Raw genomic sequence first — 18,518 nt, 5'->3', positions numbered from 1 at the left:
CTGTTGAAAACCCGGACACAATTTTATGAGCTCTGTGCCGATACAGGGAGGCTGCTCTATATGAAATGCAGATCCCAGCAATACCCAGTTCATACAATCATCATGGGAGTAGTAGGACCTGTGTAAATCCTGTCAGTAACCAAATGACTAAAGAGATCCGCGATGTGTAAGAGAAACATGTAATAGCCTGTAAATTCAGGCGGTGCAGCCAAACGCTTGAGATTGAACGACAGAAAAATGTAAACATGATTTTGATATAATTATAGAATCCATTGCATCTGTTGTAGTTCTCTAATAACGATCACAATAACACTTTCATAAAGTCTAGTTTAATATCATACGGTGAGTCGATTGAAAAGGTTCTGAATTTATAAAAAAGATGCAAAAATTATAATGCGAGAGTTTTATACACTACCATTTTATCTTGATTTTCATATTATAAATAGAAAGACTGTAGGTAGACAATGAAAGTATTTGATTATTATTTTACAAGGAAGGTAACTGGCGCGTTAAAATATCTTAGTGATGGACCGGTTCTCTCCCTTGAAAGTACACAGACTAGCCTCTCCTAGCTTCTTTTCATGAATATCTAAAAATCTTGTTTGTACTCTTCTTGTATTTGTCTTTCTGCTTTTAATGTTCTCGATTTTTCTCTTTTTAAATAATTTTGAATAGAAAAAGAACCATCTATAGTGAAAGGAATCAAAAAAGACAATGGAAGGACGAAAGAAAGAAAAATTGGAAACGAAGGAAAGTAGTAATATTATCTGCTTAAGCCAGCGGTTCTCAACCTGTGGGGCGCGCTCCCCTGCGGGGGAGGGGGGGCGACGTGGTTACAAAGGGGGGGGAGGCGCGAAGGTGGTCATTTTTTTAAAGTTTCTTATACCAGTTTTAGTGAAATTAGCTTACATTGCCGGCTAAGGGGGCGCGTGGATGTACCTTTGTTCGTCAGGGGGGCGTCACAAGTAAAAGGTTGAGAACCGCTGGCTTAAGCAATCAACGCATTTTGTTAGAGAGGAATCAATGTTTTACATGTCTGATAACATACACGAATCTGTTTTTATCTCGGAAAATAAACATTGTTTTTGATGCTTTAACCTGCTAAATTTTCTCCCTGGATATCTTGGGAAGTTTTGGGAAGTATAAGCACATAATTTTCTTCCATAAAGCAATGCTTTATTTCTTACATGAATATTTAGCATTATATAATTTCGTGTTTGCGTTTCTCAAAATTGTACTCGCCTAACATCCTCCCGTTCGTGTATGTGTACATGTGTACGGGGTGTGTGTGCGTTTGTGTGTGTGAGAGAGAGAGAGAGCCATTACTTTTGATATGAAGATAAATAAGTAGATATATGTTTATAATCTATATATAATCAGATTTATTGTCCAGTCTGCATCGTGGCAGATGCTGTGTTTGATACATTTGAAAACTGAAAGGAAGAAGTTCCGTGTCTATAAGCTCATTTTTATCTTACACTTCCGTGTTATTTCTACCCCAAAGCTTGTGTCGATAGCAGATAGTCAGTAGTAGAAATCTAGAAGTAACTTGCAACTCCCGAGTTAACAGGAGAAATGCACAAAATGTTTTCAGCTTCAACTGCTGCATATGTTGCTTATGTCTTGCTCGTACACCAAACACTTTCACAGGAAGCCTGTAAGCTGACTTCACTTTATTTTTGGTCTTTAATAGACGATATGAATAATCCGACATGTTTGTATACCAGCTAATGCTAAAAATCTTTCTTGTTTTTAGTTATAACATTTTTCTACGTTTGTCAGCTCTATTACTTTAGCTTGTAGAAATTACGCTGAAGTGTTAATTTCAGATTTTTTCTTTGATTTTCTTATAATATACCCAGATATTCCTCATAGCGAATGTAGTCTTTTCTAAGTTGTTGGGTGTTAGATGCATGGATAGTTAAACATCAAACATCCAGAACGTGGAAACACTCTAACAACATCTTTACATTTAAAAAAAAATATACAGCTAATTAATAGCATGTGTCTTTTGTGATTGAAAACTCGTAAATTGAAACTGTTTTAGAGATCTGCTTTTTATTCGATTTATTAACAAAGTTTAATTTGCAATTTATGTTGTAGGTACTGAACTAACATTTCATGACTTTAAGGAAGAGGACCTATCAGTTGTTGAAAATCAATTCGTTAATGTGACTTTCTGGGTGAACGTGTCGACATGTAACGAGAAGAATACATCCCACAAAATAATTGTTCGCACCAGGACAAAAACCGGAAGTCTAGAGTATGACGGGACGATTACCTACTGGAAAGACACGTGTACTGAGAGACAAGGGAAGTCAGTTCAGTGCATCAGCCCAACAGGTCCAGCAGAGCTGAACAGAACAGTGAACCGCTCTCACGTGCAGATTGAGTGGGAGTTGACTTTTGCACAGTCTGGTCACTCTTCGTTTGTACTAATGAACCTTACTGTGTTGTGTAAGTATATCAAGTACCCCCTTCCCACAACCACCCCCTATCTCTCTCTCGCACTCTTACGTTCTCTCCAGCTCGTTCTCCACTGCTCTGCCCAGTCACTCCCATACAACACACGCACGTCATATTACAAAACTTCATCTCTTGTAATTTATATTTGCCTCCGCTACTCTCTACATGTGCTAACGTAACAGACGAGCACACATTGTTGGTCCTGTATTCTATCCAAGTATTTTTATATTACAGATCCACCAAAGGTTACAAGTCTGACTGTGAATAGAAGAGAGGTCCATCATACTCATGTCATTAATGAAGGTGAAGAGGTCGACATCTCCTGCTTATTCGATGAAGGAAACCCTCCCACCAAATTCATCCTTGTAGATAAAGCTGGAAAAGAAATAAACGCCTCAAGAGGAGAACAACATCTTAACCATTCACTTAATGCTCAGTGTCAAGACGACTGGCCCATCATCCAGTGTGAAGGATTGGGCTCGACAATGAACAAATCTGTCACCTTTCTTGTCAGATGTAAGTAACCAAATTGGAAGTGATTAGTGTTTACTTTGACCATGGAGGGTTCTGAATCATTCACGTCCCTTACTCCCCCTACCACCGCTGTCTCTGTTAATTTTATTCTGGGTTAATGAAGTTTGTACTCCGAGCATTAAGCATTGTCAATCACTTTAAAAAAGTTTGTATTCCAAGCTCTTGGTTATTCTACACATTTTTACCTAACCTACATCTTCCAAATACTAGTGAATCAGGATACTCTCTAGTTTAACTGTTGATCCCATCACCAATGTTGTTAACATGTAAACATACCGATAAAATAGTCTCCTCAAAACACAACTAATCAATTCTACATGGGAAGCTATTTAAAGGTAATTCTACTATTTCAAACTTATAGTGACATCCACACAGTAATAACATAAGATCCTTTCTATTGTCTTAGATTATTCATTGCCTCCCAGATGTAATGGCTGCATATTTCAGTCGCAAAAGTTAACTGAGTCTACATATGTAAACAGATAAAAAGAACACTTTCAAAAATTTCAACAATCACTTTAGATATGAAAATATGTTTTGAAAAAAAACTATTCGTTACCAGGCAAAAGCCGTTCAAATTAAAACAAATTCAAAACGAATCTGACACTATGAAAACTCCATCTATGTTTTGTTTAACTTTTTTGTAGGTAAGCCTCAGTTTATCAAAAAGTCTCCCAATCTCCACCCTGGAATATACCAACGATGGGAGTTTAACATAAAAGCCTACACCACTGTTGTAGATAAATGTATACTAGTGTCTTTGTCATCTGGAGAAAACTGGAGAAAAGAAGTGAACTGTACCCTGACTGGAGATCCACCTAACCTGAATTTGACGGTTGTAATTTTAAACGACAGCATCACAGGTGGAAATTGGTCGTTAAATATCAGTATTGAAGGAGGACTTTCAGAAACATTATTTTCTCGTTACCCTCAGGTGAGTATAGATGTGTTACATGTTTCTGGGTAAGCTAATTGCATACTAATATTTCATATAAATGAAAATAGTAAAGGTTAAAGCATGACATATTAATAAAAATGTTATATTTTATGCCTTTTAATAAATATTACTAGTCCGTTATTAACAGATGAACAAGTCATTTAAATTGCTAATATTTTAAAAGATTTTTAAGAGCATTTGACATGTAGTTAGCGACTGGTGACATACTGCGCATTGAATTTTCATGTTTGCTAAATATCTGGAAAAAAACTATGTAACTAGATTTTAGCATATTTGACATTCTCGTACTTTATATGTAGGAAAATAATTGTGGTGTAATGTTTAACTGGGATTTAAAAAAGGTCAGATAAAATAACGGTCAGATAAAAGATAAGAATTTGGAAGATTAAACAAACTGATTTCAACAGTTACAGTTACAGAAAATTCGTTGTCCAGTTCAGAAGAAACCCTTGGTCCTGAATTTGTGGTTATTATTTTGTTGGGTGTCATTGTCTTCACTGCAACAATTGTTGTTGTTCTTGTTGCCATAAAGAGGATGAGGAAACAGGCTGACAGTAAGTTATTTAAATAAATAGTTAAATTTCTTAGTAATTATATTTTGCCGTGGTTATTTCAACAAAATTATTGACATTAAATTGCAAAGCTCCATTATTTGTTCTTTATTTGTTGCAGGAAAAATCAAATCGTTTTGTCCACAGTACTTGTGAACTTGTGAAAATATGAAAGGAACTTTGTATAATGTCTTTTTAAATAAAATCTTTGTCGTTTATTTTTACATAAAGTTCTCTGTTTCTTTTGTACTAGGCAGAGGGATCAGGTGAGTATCCTTTTATAGGCTTTTTACAGTATTTCTTTTAAATTATTTTTATATGTTGTTATATTAACGTATTAAAAGACACGTAGTCCCTGATGATAGCTATCTCATGTATGCATCGACAAAAGTTTTGATGTAGAATTGCATTTTATCAGTATTAATCAGTAAATATAATCAATTTATAGAGACTGCAATTGCATTTGTACTAAAACGTGCATCTATACAAGTTGCCATTATACCAACACAGACCTTGTTCAGCAAAAGAAACCCTAAGCAAAAAAGAGGGTACACAATACTGTCACTTAAAGATAAAAAAGACAACAATAGACCGTAAATACGCTCGAATCAAGCTTTACATTAGTGTTGTTTGCTATCTACTCTAATGTGATAAGTGTTAAAAGGGTAATAGATAAAAGTGTCATTTCTTATGAAAAAGAAAAGGATTTCTAGGTTTCTTCAGTCAAAATAAGAATCTATTTTATGGTTTGAAGATCATGAACACAGAAACTTCCTCATTGTAAACAAATCACGTCTTTACAGGGATAGAGATGAGAGCAGAGTTTCAACAGAAAATGTGCGGGAAATTTTTACACGTAAGTGGCTCCCATACTTCTTAAACTGTAATAGCATAGGTATTTATTGATGTGGTTGTTCCTTCCTGTAATTCTTTCACATACTTCTTCCGTCTTTCTTTTATATTATGACCTTTTCTTCCCCCCCCCTTTTTTTTTATCGTTGTCGAGTACAGGGTGTCGCGTGTGGGAAGAGTGTAGTAAGGTTTCTGGTTCTTCTAAAAAGAAACTTTTACAGGCCTTGCGTGCAAAGTTGGGGAATCTGTCATTCGCGGTAGACTAATTGTCTTCTCCGGAAACGCAGAGATGTCCAGCGGACAATCCCGGCGGCACGAAAAAGTTGATGGCTAGTTGCCAATCACCCTGTCTGTCACATCAGGTGGAAATAATATGGTTCCCCAATAACATCTTTTTTTAACTGACCAAATTGACGTATACTTATTTTTCTGCCTGCTGGGACCTAGAGGGGTTTGTACATCGTTGCAGAATTGTCGTGAATCAGGGTTGGGCGACCACCTCTGTATTTAGTTCGGGTGCGAAAATTTTGCGGTAGGAGCAGGTATGTTTCGGAAAGATTTATGCCGGTTTGGTGGTGACTGTTGCCCTGACAGTTATGGTACGTAGTATTCAAGTGTTGACATGTGCAGCTAATTTTTCCTTCCAAAATCAGAGAAAAAAATGAAACTTCGTTTTGAGCATTGAACTCCAAGTGTGCATGGTCTTTTGTAACAACTAACCCGTAGTGTATTGCACGTGTGTTATTACTGTTTTTTTTTACAATAAATTGCACCTTTGGATAATTGGAAGTAAAAGAACTCAAATAAGTGAATAGTACATAAAACGTATTTTAAAGAAAGGCACTTTAGTAAAAAGTGAATACCCTTAGCTAATATAATACAATGTTTAACTGAATTGCGTTAATAAATAAATGGAGAACAAAATGTCTACAAAAAAAAGAGCATAGTATTTTTGTCATAATATTTTTAAAACAAATGTGCTAGCGTTTGAAGATCATAAAGAGGTTTTAAAGACAAATTAGTGCACACATCTTGAAGAACCTTTAACATTCATACATTAGTACTTAATTTCTCAGGAAACTCTTCAACAGAAGCAACCGAAAATGATTATACCTCCATGGTTGTCCAAGAAAAAATGCGCCAACAACAAGGTGAGACATAGTGATTATAACCTTCCCAGTGAGACAGAAAGGTGCAGAAAGGTAATCCCACTTAAAATAAATTCCATTTTTAGCACAAAAGCACATCGTGTCTTCCACAATAAAAGTTATTCTCATTCTTTTTCTTTATCCAGAGAGACTGTGGACAAAGTAACTCGCACGTCTCTCTAACACAAATTCAAAAAGAAGAAAATATTATACGAAATATTTAACTTGCATCCTAGAAACATACGCTGACTGTAACTGCTGTAAATGAAAAACTTCTTTAACATCACTTTTATCTTCTTTAATGACTATTGTAATAGTTAACTGAAATTGAAATTTTCTCTCGATAGGTCCACATGTTTACAAAAAAGAAGAATGCATGTTCTTAAATTCGTTGAAAGAAAAAACATATATCATAATGCTAACTTTACTTAAAGTATGAAAAACTGAAAAGTGTCAGTCGGGAAAAACGCGATGGACTGTTATGTAAGAAATATCAGATAGCAACTCAAAAAAAAAAAAAAAAAAAAAAAAAAAAAACAGCACCCGAAGCAGCAATAACCTCCACTAGTTAGATTCTGTACTTAGTAGGATAATGAATGATGATAGACGATGCATTATTTTCGAATTTTTTACAGGTCTGAAGACTGATGTTGCTGAAGTCGCAAATGTTGGTGCATCAGCAGAGATAATGGTAAACCTTAAGCTTGTTTCAGAAGGTGTTACACAGTCACTAATAGCGTTTTGCTTAATATTTAATCCAGTCTACTGTGCATCGGATAGGTCACCCTGAAATTGTAGTACAAGGATATTTTGACATCACCCTGTCTGAAAATAAAACCGAAACGTAGATATGACTACTTAAGTAACTCTGTCAACCATTAAAATATCGTTAACTTATTTATGGTTGCAATATTTAACTAAAAGTGAAACAAAGAAAGACAATATTTTACGAGTGGTTGAAACTAGCAGTTTGTTTCCTTGGCAGCACATTAACTCTTTGACAATTTATATTCTTGTTTATTATTTTTATGCATAGTACACGTTTGAGGCTAGAACAGACTCACATTAATCGTATGATCTGTATTTTCTTTGTTCTGCGTGCTTTTCTTGATAAGACTGACTTCATTTCCGTTCGCATTTAACAAGTAATATTTTAATGGTTCGCTCTACACTAATGACCAGCACATTGTGTGGTGACTAAATTGAACAGACGTGTTTAATTATCTTTCTAATGAGCACCAAAGTGATAATGTTTGACTAAACTTCATTAGATAGTTTCGTTTCCATTGCATACTCGTATGAGCGAATATCAAAACAATGTCATCTGAATAATCTCTGTCGAAATGGATTGATAGCACATAGAACACACTGAAAAATCAAAGCCAATGGATTCTTATACTTCTAACTAAAACCATCTAATTTAAAATATTTGTAATATGAGTTTGTGACTGTCTAATATTTGAAACATGTGGACTAACTATGCCTTAACAAGAAAGTTGACTGATTTTTATATTTGATGATCACAAACAATACCAAGACAAGTAAAGCAGAATGTAAGCAAATTTTCAACTTGTTTATTTACAAGCGTTGAGAAACACTGATAGTTATTATCTGATTTTATCACACTTATAACAGGAGGCTTCGTCTATATGCCGCCATAAACGTTCAGATGGGTTGATTTACGGAGACCTGGACTTTACAACCACCAGTGTTAGTGATACAGTCAATGGCACCATGTTGGAGACTGAGTACGCTGCACTCAACTTCAGTGCCATTGTTCCTCCACCACGTGACTAAAACAAAGGACCAATAAAAAAGAAATAGAAGAAAAATTATTTTTGAAGAAGGTTTAAAATTGATATAAAGAATATTTAACATTTTTGTTATTTAGATGAAAGAAGTGTTTTACTTTTAGCAGAAGTCACTTTGAATACAAATTTACTTTTCCTGTTTGTTCAATTAAAAACACACGGGGTGGCCATATAGTTAACATATCTAGTACGAATGATTTAATGGGACAAATCATGACTGGTAAAACAAATCACTTTTGGTGTAGTTTTGATTCGACAATTATTCAAACTTTTATTTGGAAGTTAAGTCAGTGTATAGAATAACTTTCCATCTTTAAATGTGTCCACTGGATATTGCATTTTGAAATGAATAGTTAAATAAGAATTATTAATAAATTATTTCTAAAATGTTTTCTATATATACATATCAGTTCCTCTATGGGCAATGAACATCAACAGTTAAGGACGTGTCCTATTTTACACATAAGGCTAGAGCTAGATAAAGTGTGGACTTATCAGCTACTTTCATAGCAAATAGCTTATTGCAAGCTGCTTAAAGGAGTTGTTAAATCTTCCCGATGTGGGAAAAACTGACAAAATGATCGAGATTTGCCGTACAGAGGGCTTTGAGTATATGGTAGAAAATTTAATGAATACTTCATTATTATTGTCTCGCACAGCTGTTTGTGTATATATTTATAATCAAAGAGAGATTTTGACTTGATAGTCTACTACATACACACACGCATGTATGTGCGGGTGGATGTATAATTATTTAGACCAAACAGATAAGGAAGTATGAGTTGAAAAATATCTGTACTGTTAAAATTCTATAAACTCGAGTTTATACCGCCCTTGTCCTGTATAGCAAATACCTACAATTATTTTTTTTTAAATCAGGTTTTGAATTTCCAATGATGTTGGGATTCCACTATTAGCACAGTTTTTAAAATATAAGAAAGTGGGTATCAATTTAACTTTCTGGTGTGATAGCTACACCATCTGCATAAACATGGTCAAGACTTTTTACTTTAAATATTTAAGTTTAGGAATGTCTAATTTCAGTATGGGATTATATCAAGACATCTACTAGACTTAAGACTTAGCTCTACAGATATCTGTTCCTATTTCAGTTCTAAGAACGGATGACATACGTAGCTGGGGTGTGTGGTTCACACCCGGACTAGTCAGTAATCCATCCTAATCTTAATGCTCAATCCTACTTCTGATGGAAGGAGTTTTCCTCACTTCGATAAACGAGAGAAAACTAAACGAATATTATTCACAAATGTTATTTCGTCAATATGATGGTTTCATAAACTTATAAAATATGTTATTTGTCTTCTTTGACCTGTCTTTGCATTGTTTTCAAGATATACCTGTAATTAATTTTCTTTCTGCAATAAACTTCATGAGACAAAGGCATGTGTTTCGTTCTGTTATGGCCATGCCATAGTGCTAGCTCAGAATGCCATGTCTATTGTCCCTCTAATCAAATACCGAACCAAAACATATTTCTGTCTACCTTAGAATTGGATAAAAACACGCAAAAACAAAGAGGTGGACTAATAGCGCAATATGAAGACTTTTAATTTTACAATTTCTGATAATAAAGCAGACAGGGAGAGTATGGTTCTCTTTTCATGTGGTTCTTTTTTCCAATAAATCGTCAGTTTTTCTTAGTAGCAAAATATCAGATAGACAAAGAACAAAAAGAATGTAGAGAAATTGGAAAGCACTTAATTTAAAACATTTTCTATGTTTGTCATCTTACTCTTCTTCCCCGCAGTACACACTATTAGAACAACACGAAAATGCTGGACAACTAAACCACACACACACGCACTCACAAACACAGAGAATTATTTATTGGATATACTATTGTAGAAACATGGAAGAAGATAAGAACTGTGAGTGTTTGTTCCTAATTCTCTTGATTTTCTTTCAAGCCGCTTTTAGCTTTAGAAGAGGGTTGTTTCATCGAAAGGGCAGCTCAAAGTATACTGTACATCCCTAAATTCAATTTCCTTGAACATTTCCTTAGAGAAGACTGCACCGTTTGTTCACTTCAGTTCAGCCATAAGTTTCAGTTTGATTAATCACCTTAAAGGATTGACAATGCGCCTTTTGTTTAAACAACAAACCTACGAAATGTACGTTAAATGAACTATGTTCTTTCTCTCTTGTTTTTCTGTTTGCTATCAAGGATTACATACTGGTGTGAGTTGATGAAAACTTTTCAAAATAAACCAAATGTATTAAAAAATCATATGCGCGAGGCTATTCCCCCTTTCTTCTCATGTAAACACACACACGCACACACTAAAGATATAAATAATGTAATATAAATACATTGAAAAGTCATTTTAATGTAAGAAAAACATTCCAACTTTTCTAAAAAGTTGGTCACACAGACATCGTATCACGTGAGAATCATACAAGCCAAGATCTGTAAGCCTGAGAGTCAATGAAAGGTATGTTCATTTTCGTAAAGTATGAGAAGACCTTGTCTCCAAAAACACATTTAAATTCTTCAAGTGTATGGCAGACATATAAAACATATTTTGTTAACAAGTAAAAAGCATAAAACACAACCAGCGTTCTTCTGGAAGGAAGATGTTATCATTAGGTTTTAAAGTTTCAAAAAGAAACAATGGTCTCATTGCTTTCCTTTGTTTCTTCCTTTCATTGTTTTTTCTTTCACTTTTCTTTGCTTTTTTTCGCTTTCAGTTTTCATTTGTGCTTGTTTCGACTATTTTAATCAGACATGAAAAATAGCAGGAACAAATAAATACGTGGTACAAGATAAGTACAACAGCCAAACCTCTGAGAGGCAAAAAGACCTTTGCCCTAGTCCACTGCCCATGACCTGGAAATTCAAATCAAAATAGTTTAATTTCTTATAGCTTTGGTTGATTAGGAATCAATGAACAACATTTTCTGGGAAATTTAGCTTTCCTGGCGTCTTTTCTTTCGAAATTTAACTCGCACAGGCCTACCATTGAGATCGTCCGAAACTAGCCACACCTTTAGCCTTCTAATGCCGACTCTGTGTAACAGCTGATACAAATGTCCATCATTCAATTGCGTTTGTCTTCACACATTCTTGGCAGTGGTAGCACAGGCTCAAATGTCGATTGCTCGTTTATGTTCTATATAAATCTGCAAACCAAATCATCATCATCATCATCATCATCATCATCATCATCATCATCATCATCATCATCATCATCATCATCATCATCATCATCATCATCATCATTCATCATCATCATCATCGTCGTCGTCGTCGTCGTCTTCGTCGTCGTCGTCATGTTTATTTACAGAGTTCCAGCGAAGGCGGACATAAGGATTTTAAATTCATGTAATTTATTTTGTATAACTCATACCTATGACGCTTACAGACACGAACTCACACACAGGTTGGAGGGAACAGGATTACCGCAGGAGCCCATGACGCATACCCATGCAAATAGGAGTCTGTCCAAAAGTTTTTCAGTGTTTACCAAGACCCCCGACTCTCATGGTGACAGGAGATTTAGCTTTTTATTCACCACCTACCCCCTTTTTAAATGGTAGAAAGAGAGAGAGAAGTAATGTAGGGGTAATGTATTCACAAACGTATTTGAATCTGACGGGTCTGAGTCCCTTACTACTATAGACGATACTTTTTTGGTCTACACACCACATCATTTCCAAGTACTGGCGAAATCCTGCGAAACTCTCTGACTTCCAAAGATTTAGTTAAGTTTTCCTTTTACTGATCGTCTAATGTAGGGATTAGAAATAGCGTTTGTTTTAGCAGTCAGAGGAAGAAAGCAAACATTAGAATAGGTCAGTAATGATTCTTTGCAGTTTGGTTGGAAATCAGCTATCAATGGCTGCCACATAATATAATGTAGAAGATCTATTGGGGTAGAAAAGAGACATAAATACAAAATATCCCAGTTAAAAGTATAATAGTAGCAGGCTACCTTTTGCTGGTTTTGTAGTGTGAAATAAATCGGAGTCTTACCTGCAACAACAGCTGTAAATAAAAAGAAAAATTGATAAATATGCTAATTATTCTTTAACTACATTTTACCATTCATGTTGTCTCTCTCCTCTTGCCTTACTGTTCACTTTCTTTCTCGATACAAATCATATTAATCAGTGAAGTTATTCTTTGTACTTAGTGAAAATTGAAGCTGCAGCAGGTGAAAAACGTTCTTTATCATTCACCTGCGTTTGCTAGCAAGTGTGAGTTCTGTTGCTCATTTATTGTAGACTAGGTTTATAAAGAACACCTTCAGTACATAAATATCAGTATTTAAATAAAAAAATTAATAAATGAAAATTTTACCTGTTTGTGTTCAACAGTGTCTATTCCTATAGTTAATTTTCAGAGAAATTTCTGACGGTCATCATGAACTCTTGAACAGTATTTCCTGATCGTTTGGATATTTCTTTACTTTCGTTTTCAATAGCCGAGTTTACTCGTGTCCACTATTTGTGGATGACATGGGAAATACCCATTGACAGCAAAAATTTCATATACGGAATAAATGGATCCTCTTGACTGACTCTGACTCACAAATGTTTTTTCTCTGCAAAGTGTAGCAGAATTAAAAGGCATCATGTTGAGCTTATGAAGCTTATTACCGTTCTTATTTTTCTGATCATCTTTTTGTTGGCGTATAAAACTGGTTTCTTTAATGCTAAGTAAGCAACTTCTTTTCGAATCGGCAAGAACAGAAGACAAAGACGAATGTGCGTTCACACACGTCCTCAGGTACACCCACACCCACACCGAAACGTTATGTACGGAGACAAAACCCTCATCTTTTCGGGGTGTATTGTAAAATTTGTCCGAACAAGTCGCCTAATATGCAAATACGAGTCAAGATAAGCACTCCTATTGCAAACTGAGTACGAAAATCTTGACAAGTTTCTCTGAAAAATACAGTTTGTATCTGTGTGTGTGTGTGTGTGTGTGAGTGACAATGAGGTTAAAGAATATTGTTTTGTCTAGCAGTGGGTAAATATTATTAACCCAGAGATACTTAACGTGCTGAAGATACTCGCCTAAATGCTTGGTGAAGACTAATGTCTCTGAAAAACCTCCTTCAACATAGAGACCTAAGGACCAGATTTTCTCTTTAGTACTGGCGTTTCCTAAAATGGCGACAGTCAGCAGCAGGATAGGCGGATCCCCCAAAAGGTTACAGTTCACTTTACTGCTTAAATTGTTTCCAGATGGCAACGACCACAAAAGACATTTCTCTACGACTGTAGTGTGGGACTTTATGTTGAACACCCAGTTTTCGTATATTCCGCTGACTACAACCCTCGGATACCTGTCAAGAAACTGAGGACGACCTGCAGGAATATTAAAAAAAAAAGTCTTTAACATCTTAAACACATTTTAAAATATTGGTCATATTTAGTTTTAGCTGCATTGCATCAAAAGATTATGATTCACTGAAGTTGGGAAACAAGTTAAAGAATGCACAAAAGCCACATACATGTAGCTGTTAGGCAAATGAAGTATAATTATAATTTTAATACCGAGAATCGAATTAATTATTGATGAAGGTGTACAGATTTCTTTCCAGAGGATTGATGTAGGTCTGTTATTTTTTTTATTGCAGATGAATGTTACACCAGTAAATTAAATGAATTTGACTGAAGGCTTACTCAGTAGTCCCAACTTATTGTTCATCAATTTGGATGCCATACGCCTTTTTTATCAATCCCAACATCGACATGGGTATCAACATTAACGGAATGCTGATCACAGTTGAGCTTTTGAACATTTATTTCATCTTGTTTTGGCTAGTTCTATACTACTTACACTTGGCAAGAAGTGTCACTGATGTGTTCTTTTCTGAACCGGCTCCTTCACATCCAACAATTGGCCAGTCATCCTGACATCTGACGGTCAGGGAATGTGTGAGTTGTTCTTCTGATCTAGAAGTATTTATTTCTTTCCCAGTTTTATCCAACAGGAAGAAGACAGTTTGAGGGTTTCCCTTGTCAAACGAGCAGGAAATGTCAACTGCTTTTCCTTCATTAATAAGATAGTTGCCATTGGCCTCATTTTTATCTATAGTGAAGCTTGAGACTTTGGGTGGATCTGGAAAAATAACAGATATCACACAGAATAAATCAACAATATTGTTATAAATGGAACACGTGACACCTACCATTTTATTTCATAATTTCGGTAAAAAAAAAGTACGGTAAGTAAAAAAAAAAATTACACCCAGTTTGTTAATGACCCTAATCATACGAAAACACATACTTACGAAAACAGAAATACAATTAAAACTTATTTAATTTCAGGTGTTAAACAAAGAAAAAAAAGAAATTATAGAGTCAAGGAAATATCCCTGTCCCCATGTGTGTGTGATGGATGCACAAATAAGGAGACAGCGATGAAAAAGGAGAAGTAGTTAAAGAAAAGAATTAAATGTAAGACAGACAGAAAGAGAATCATACACAACACAGTCAGATTCGTTCGTATGAAGGTAGGAGAATCAGAGTGTGTAGAAATCAACTCCCACTCAATCTGCATGTGAGAGCGGTTCACTGTTCTATTCAGCTCTGCTGGACCTGTTGGGCTGATGCACTGAACTGACTTCTCTGGTCTCTCAGTACACGAGTCTCTCCAGTAGATAATCGTCCCGTCATACTCTAGACTTCCGGTCTTCGTCCTGGTGTGAACAAGTATTCTGTGTGAAGTATTCTTCTCGTTACAGGTCGATACGTTCACCCAGAACGTCACGTGGACAAAGTGATTTTCAACAACCGACAAGTCTTCTTTAAAATGGAGAAAAGTCAGTTCAGGACCTAGAATATACATTGTAAACAAACTGTTTATTAAAACTTTTATCAGAAACATAATTTAGAGATCAGCAAGCTTCTTTTCCAAAGTAAGCGAAATTCTAAAATAAATGTTTAGTTCATTAGCTAAAATTTCTGACGTAGTTTTAACGTAAGTACGTTCAAGATTCTAATCTGCACAGTTTCCGATTATGGTATGAATACTATTTTTAGACTGCTTACCACACAATACAAGTATTGGTGTTAAAAAAGACCATTAAAAGTCAAATACCTCTTGACCATTACAGACCTTTTTTGCTATAAAGATCTACATCAATAGACAAGGTCAGTTTAAAAAGATGAAAGTATAATCATCAGTTTAGTATAATTAATATAACATGTAAAAAAGTACAAAAGCTGAAGAAAGAAATCTTAATAGCTGACAAAAATAAACTGTTAGCATCAGCTGATATGTAGATGTGTCAGGTATATTTACATCTTTAGTTTTGAAGATTAACAAACAAATAACTTACAGGCTTGCAGTGGAAGTGTTTGGTGCATCAACAACAAGACATGAGCGCACATGTGGTGGTTGAAGCTGAGACATTATCGGCCTTGTTAGTTGTCCGATCCATTCGGGGAACGATGAGATCGAAGCCACTGAGGCTCCTTTTCACTGGGCAGTGTTCCCCACATCACACGCCCCTACTGGCCTTTCAGGTCGCCAGTCATTAGCTATATAACTTTGATCTGATTAATCTTCAGCAACCAATAGAAAATCAAGACGACATTCCCTCCCATCGAGTTTCTTACAGTTCTTTTCCTATAGACACGATTATCTTATCCACGATCATGACTTTTCTCACGAACTGTTCCCTTGCCCTCATAAATCATGAAAGATAATCCCAAATCTCAACACTCAAAATATTCTATCGGACACACGCAGCATTTACCTCCCTCTGTTTTGATCATTACTAAATAATGACATTAGCTTTACATTCATCATTATTATTATACTTCGAGATATAACTGTTTCTACTAATGGTATATCAAGGGTGTTGCGACTTCAATGCTCCTCCTATATACTAAATACATATCTGTTATCGCAAGAAAACAAATCCCAGCCATCGAACCTTGCTGCAGTCTTTCCTCCACGTTTCCACAGACGGTTCCACGTTCAGTTACTAACAACAGACATATAGCCTATTCTAATTCATCTAACACATCACCTGCAACCTCTTATCCAAAAACCCACACATCCACACAGCCCATCCCCTCTCTTTCTATTTCCCCAAGGTCGCGTTTTTATTGACACAGTACTCAATCACTCTTCTAGCAACAAGCAATAGCAGACGTTATTCACTGAAGTTCCTTCCATTCACCACTGATGTATTAACTAATGGATTTAAAATGAATTTAAGTGCTATATGACCGACACCCAGTCTATCTAATGCTGATCTCTACCCTATCGATCATTATTATGGATATCACATGCGCTTCATAGGATACAGAAGTATAACTCAGAGAAGAACAGAAGTATCTTACGAAAATCTTGTAAATATTAAATCAGAGAGATAACCCCATCACTAATGTACAAGAATAACATGCCAGCATAAAATCAAGCTCATAAAATAATAAAAAATTACTGTATTACTTTAGTATTGTTATTACATAGATTCCACTTAAATATTAAAACCCTAGACCCTTTATCATCTTATATACTTCCCATTTCAACCATAATGTGAGCCAAATCGTCTTGCCGTAGACTTCAAGATGCTAACAAAATACGATATTATACATACATAACCAAATAAGTTTAATAACCTATATAACTACAAAAGCATTCAAGGCCAGTGTAAAAATGCTGACTAGAAAGAAATAACTAAATGTGATGCACCAAAACTATTCATATAACAAACACACTCCTATGGAAGGTAAAAGACTCTAGGATACGTCTAACAGTATAACTTTCACAATAAACACGTTCCATATACGAATTTATCATATATGAAACTCAGACCGCGAACTCGCCTTAATAATCAAGAAAACAAGCTCAAATTTTTCCAAACGATAAAACTCCATATACCGTAACCTGAAAAACCTTCCACGCGCCTATTCGACCACACTACTCCAATGAGTATAATCTAGACACTTGCTCCAATAAATAATACATATATTAACAATAAGATACTTATATAAAGTTTCACAAGAACTCATTTGAAAATTTATGGAAAACCGCAAGTCTAGATTATTACCCAAGTAAAATATCATACTTGACAATATGGATTACCCATCCTCTCGTAAGATCCATTCTTGTCAGACCACTGGTAGATCTAAAGCTAATAAATATTCACAAAAACTACCAATGGCATGATATGTTCACCAACAGTCATGTTATTAAATTACTTAATAATCAAAATCACTACGCCCATATCTGAGACATAACGTACGCCACACTAGTGATTTTATTTCTCACGCCTCCGGATACCTCTCGCGCCGAATATCCCTGCTCCTATACGATTAAACTATATGATCTCTTGACTTATTAACTCCTGACAAAACATACACTAAATATATAGTCATCATTCATTTATAAAGAGATGTCAAATACTGGTAAAAGTCAAGCATGGAAGCACAACAAGTGAAACATAATCGACTCTCACACGTTTAATTAGTGATATAAGTATATTTCGGCATTTCTTAAAGTAGACTCATCACACCGTGAGCTGTAATTTCGGGAAATACCTGAAACAGCAACAGTCATTTGTTTCTGAACATGCACTCTTGTCTCATTCTTTTCTCGGCCTTGTAAGCGCTCAAGTGCGAGTATAAGTTATAGTAAAACATCTTCTGATGTGAGTGTAAAACGAGTCTAAGACAAAGCAACATAGCAGCAGTTGAAGCTGAAAAACATTTTGGCATTTGATCCGATAAACAGTTATACCCTAATCGGGAGTGTGTGCACAGTTTACTTCTAGATTTCTTTCTATGTGTGTAATCGCTCGCTGCCGCAAACTTGTCCACACTTGATATATCTTCAATCTGCGACACAACATATCTTTGTGTAAAAAGTTGAGAGGTGCGAGCTCTTGCGATGTTGCCTGCGCATCTCTCTTAAAAGTTGACTTACATGATATTTTAAAACCAACTAGCAAACAATTAGGAATATTTATTAAATCTGTCAAGGATCCTGGTAACTCTAAATTGAAAAATACTATAAATATTTTTCCACTGAGCAAACATTTGTCCTTTCTCCCGAGAGAGTGCCCGATTGGTTCATTTATACTACAGAGTCGACTACACCTTTCCTCTTCCGTCTCAGACACTCACGTGCAATACTTCCTATTGCCTCTTAGTTCCTAAACTTTCTATCTAAAATTATACACTAATCCTCCGTTCACTCAAAAAGGAGCAG

The 18,518-nt window shown here is 35.4% G+C and overlaps 2 protein-coding genes across 10 annotated transcripts; one reads left to right on the top strand and one right to left on the bottom strand.

Annotated features, from left to right (window-relative positions):
• The first annotated feature begins 105 nt into the window (after positions 1-105).
• LOC112568079 lies at positions 106-9,919 on the top strand. Of its 5 annotated transcripts, XM_025245120.1 has the most exons (11): positions 106-239; positions 676-1,657; positions 2,104-2,457; positions 2,701-2,982; positions 3,648-3,934; positions 4,366-4,512; positions 4,763-4,775; positions 5,313-5,365; positions 6,438-6,512; positions 7,145-7,200; positions 8,145-9,919. In XM_025245120.1, the coding sequence occupies exons 6-11, from the start codon at positions 4,494-4,496 to the stop codon at positions 8,304-8,306; spliced, it is 378 nt and encodes a 125-aa protein (XP_025100905.1). In that variant the 5' UTR covers positions 106-239; positions 676-1,657; positions 2,104-2,457; positions 2,701-2,982; positions 3,648-3,934; positions 4,366-4,493; the 3' UTR covers positions 8,307-9,919. The 5 variants fall into 5 exon arrangements, 1 of the variants encoding a protein (XP_025100905.1); XR_003099985.1 differs by lacking the exon at positions 8,145-9,919 and having other exon boundaries at positions 5,313-6,512; positions 7,145-7,729; XR_003099984.1 differs by lacking the exon at positions 8,145-9,919 and having other exon boundaries at positions 4,366-5,365; positions 7,145-7,165.
• A 789-nt stretch (positions 9,920-10,708) lies between these two features.
• Positions 10,709-15,719, bottom strand: LOC112568078. Of its 5 annotated transcripts, none has more exons than XR_003099982.1 (6): positions 15,637-15,719; positions 14,780-15,130; positions 14,133-14,414; positions 12,642-13,657; positions 12,315-12,326; positions 10,709-11,461 (listed from the first exon to the last, which is right to left on the bottom strand). XR_003099982.1 is itself a non-coding variant. In XM_025245119.1 (6 exons), the coding sequence occupies exons 1-6, from the start codon at positions 15,686-15,688 to the stop codon at positions 11,445-11,447; spliced, it is 1,008 nt and encodes a 335-aa protein (XP_025100904.1). In that variant the 5' UTR covers positions 15,689-15,719; the 3' UTR covers positions 10,709-11,444. The 5 variants fall into 5 exon arrangements, 3 of the variants coding, with proteins under 3 accessions (XP_025100904.1, XP_025100903.1, XP_025100901.1); XM_025245119.1 differs by having other exon boundaries at positions 13,364-13,657; XM_025245118.1 differs by having other exon boundaries at positions 10,709-11,168; positions 13,364-13,657.
• Between the last annotated feature and the right edge of the window lie 2,799 nt (positions 15,720-18,518).

Source organism: Pomacea canaliculata, linkage group LG7, assembly GCF_003073045.1.
Source record: "Pomacea canaliculata isolate SZHN2017 linkage group LG7, ASM307304v1, whole genome shotgun sequence".
NCBI classification, from domain to species: domain Eukaryota; kingdom Metazoa; phylum Mollusca; class Gastropoda; order Architaenioglossa; family Ampullariidae; genus Pomacea; species Pomacea canaliculata.
This window is presented reverse-complemented; position numbering and strand designations above follow the sequence as displayed.